This window comes from Myotis davidii, unplaced genomic scaffold (assembly GCF_000327345.1).
Source record: "Myotis davidii unplaced genomic scaffold, ASM32734v1 scaffold208, whole genome shotgun sequence".
Classification (NCBI taxonomy): domain Eukaryota; kingdom Metazoa; phylum Chordata; class Mammalia; order Chiroptera; family Vespertilionidae; genus Myotis; species Myotis davidii.
In genome coordinates this window covers 2,420,097-2,422,956 of record NW_006299706.1, presented here as the reverse complement: position 1 = coordinate 2,422,956, position 2,860 = coordinate 2,420,097, and the positions used below count along the sequence as shown (strand labels likewise).

General features: G+C 59.0%; 1 protein-coding gene across 1 annotated transcript in view; it reads right to left on the bottom strand.

Annotated features, from left to right (window-relative positions):
• NTRK1 (neurotrophic tyrosine kinase, receptor, type 1) overlaps nt 1–2,860 on the bottom strand; it is a 53,854-nt gene that overhangs the window by 22,314 nt on the left and 28,680 nt on the right. The window contains exons 13-15 of the mRNA XM_006775781.2: nt 2,539–2,669; nt 2,277–2,449; nt 37–277 (exon numbers count right to left, since the gene is read on the bottom strand). Coding sequence (XP_006775844.1) covers nt 37–277; nt 2,277–2,449; nt 2,539–2,669 — 545 coding nt within the window. The remainder of the gene's footprint in view (nt 1–36; nt 278–2,276; nt 2,450–2,538; nt 2,670–2,860) is intronic.

Sequence of the window (2,860 nt, the reverse complement as noted above, 5' to 3'; positions counted from 1 at the left end):
GGGTGCCGGGGCGGGCCTGGGACGGAAGAGCCTTACGCGATAGTAGTCGGTGCTGTAGATGTCCCGGCTCATGCCGAAATCGCCGATCTTAACCACCAGACCCTGACCCACCAAACAGTTGCGCGTGGCCAGGTCCCGGTGCACGAAGTGCAGCCCCGCCAGGTACACCATCCCCGCAGCGACCTGGCTGGCCACAGCCAGCAGCTGCCCCAGGCCCAGGGGCCCCGGAGCCACGTCCTCCCCGCCAGCCAGCAGCTTGGCATCAGGCCCGTGGGACCTGCAAAAGAGTGAGGGAGCCGTAGGCTGCGGGGAGAGAATCCCCCGGGAACCAAAGTCCGCGGGAGGGGGGTCTGGGGAGCTGGGCTGGAGTGGGGAGGGGACTCGGGGCTGGGAAAGGAGGGAGAAGGGGAGAGGCAGCTGTCTGAGGGACAGGGGAGCGCAGGTGTGCCCACTGGTGCTGACATCTCCGCCCAGCTCTGCGCCTGGGAGCCCTCCAGGATTCCTGTCCCTCTCACCTTTGCCCTCAATATCCAGCCATGCCTGTGGGGTCTTCTTCCTTCCAACGGTTTCCAGGATGCCCTCCTCCTCCCCACGGGCACCCCTCCAGGGCAGTCCCTGGCCACTCATTCTATTCCCATAATTTCCTTCTTCTGAACCTTTGCCTGAGCTGATGGCTTTGACAGTACTACCCTTTCCTACTGGCCAGCTTTCTCCTTTTCCATTAATTTCTTCATTTATTCCAGATATTTGTTAAATGCACCTGAGCTACAATGGAGAGTAGGATGGAATGTGAGGGGCACCTGATCAGCACGCAGGGTAGGAATGGAGGAAGTCAAGGAAGGCTTCCTGGAGGTAGAGTCATCTAAACTGAGACTCCAGCCCTGAGGAGCAGAGGTGGGTAAGCCATGAGAAGGGGTCAGGGATGGAGTGGCTGGGAGGGCAGTCCAGTGTGCCAGGCAGAGGCAAGTGTAAGTACAAAGGCCCAGAGGCAAGAAGGAACAAATGGCCCCTCCTAGGGGAAGTCTTCCCTGATGCCTTCCTTTGGTCCCCCCTGTGCTCCACCCAACTTTTGAGGGCTGCTTCTCCCACAGCCTGGGCCCCAGACGGTGGCCTGCATCCCTGGAACCTAGCGCTGAGCCCACACCGTGTCTTGTGAGCGGGGGCCAGGGCTCCTCTCGCCTCTTCCTCTGAGCTAGTCCCTCTCCACACTCAACCTCAGGTCTGGCGATGCCTCCCTCTGGCTCCACACCCTCAGTGGCTCCTCCCCACCCACAAGGGAAGCTCAGACTCCGGGTCTCTCCCAGCTGACGTCTGCCGCCCGATTGCATGGATGACCCATCACTCCCTCCCAAGGGATTGTGTGGGGACCAAAGCACGACCGTCACCTAACAATCGCACTGAGCTTTCTCCTCCAGAATGACAGTCCCCGGGGTGGGGAGCCTGGTCAGAGAAGAAAGCTACTTGACAACGAAGGCTCAGCTACTGAGTCACAGCTGATTCCAAACCCTGGCCCCTCCCTGCCTCCCACTGCCCGCTCCCACAGGGGCTCATCTCATCGGAACAGGTGACCATTTATTTCATCAGATCAGGTGACCATCACAGTCAGGGGTTAAAAGCAGGGCTCTGCCTGGGGTCATCTCTCTCCTGGGCCATTTTCTACCTAGGTGCCCTTGAACCTCTCTAAGCCTCATCTGTGAGATGGGCACAATTCTTGAAGTTATTCAAATGATCAGCACAAATTAGTACCCGTATCCAGAGTTGTTCTGGCCAAAGCCAAAGAAATGAATTTTTGATAACTTTCTTCAAGTATAAATGGCCATATATGCTTGGAGACTATGAAAAATAAATATATGTTTATATTATTACACAGATATACATGTACAAGCACATATAGCCTTATTGGGAATGGATTGTAAAGTACAGGACATGGTGCCTGGTGAGTGTTGCTGCTGTCGTAGCAGTTATCTCAGCTGCCACCTCTTACAGGTGTGGCCGCTGTGGGCCACACACAAATGCACACTCTCTGCAAAGCTCACCGCCCACCGAAGTTTTAGCGCATGACTTCCGCCAGGGCCGCCTCCCTGGCTACCCTCTCCTTTGCACGGACCGCCCCCATATTCACACATCTGCCTCCTTAAGGCCAGGAGTCATGTCTTCCTACTTCTACTTAGTGTCCCCCCTCAGGTCAACAGGCAAGCAAGACTGTCCTTGCAGGGAAGGGACACCAGAGCCCAGAGCCAGGGGCCAGGGGCCAGCGCCGGGCCGGGGGCTCGTACCGGAGGAAGCGGTTGAGGTCCCCGTGCCGCATGTACTCGAAGACCATGAGCAGCGGGCGGCCCTCGGTGCAGACGCCAAAGAAGCGCACGATGTGCTGGTGCCGCAGCATGGTGAGCAGCTCGGCCTCGCGCTGGAAGTCCTGCCGTGCGCTCTCGGACACCTCCTTCAGCACCTGAGGGTGGGGGCAGGGACCGGACTGAGCAGGGAAGAGCCCACCCCCAGCCTGAGCCCCCCGTCCTGGGACAGTGGCCCAGGCCTTACCTTCACGGCCACCAGCATCTTGTCCTGCTCCGGCAGCAGGCTGTGGCACTCCGCAAGGAAGACCTTCCCAAAGGCGCCCTCGCCCAGCTCCCACTTGAGTACGATGTCGCAGCGCTTGATGTGACGGACACCTGGGGAGGGGCTCACGGGATCAGACAGGAGCCCTGTCTTGGGAAGGGTGGGTCGGGGCCAGGACAGGACTGTCTAGCAGGGCTGTGCGCTGCGCAAGGGCACCAACCAAGGGGCAGATTGGGACTGAAACAGCCCTCACCCCTTCACCAAGCCCCATGCCATGGTGAGACAGGGGTGGTGATGGTGAGAC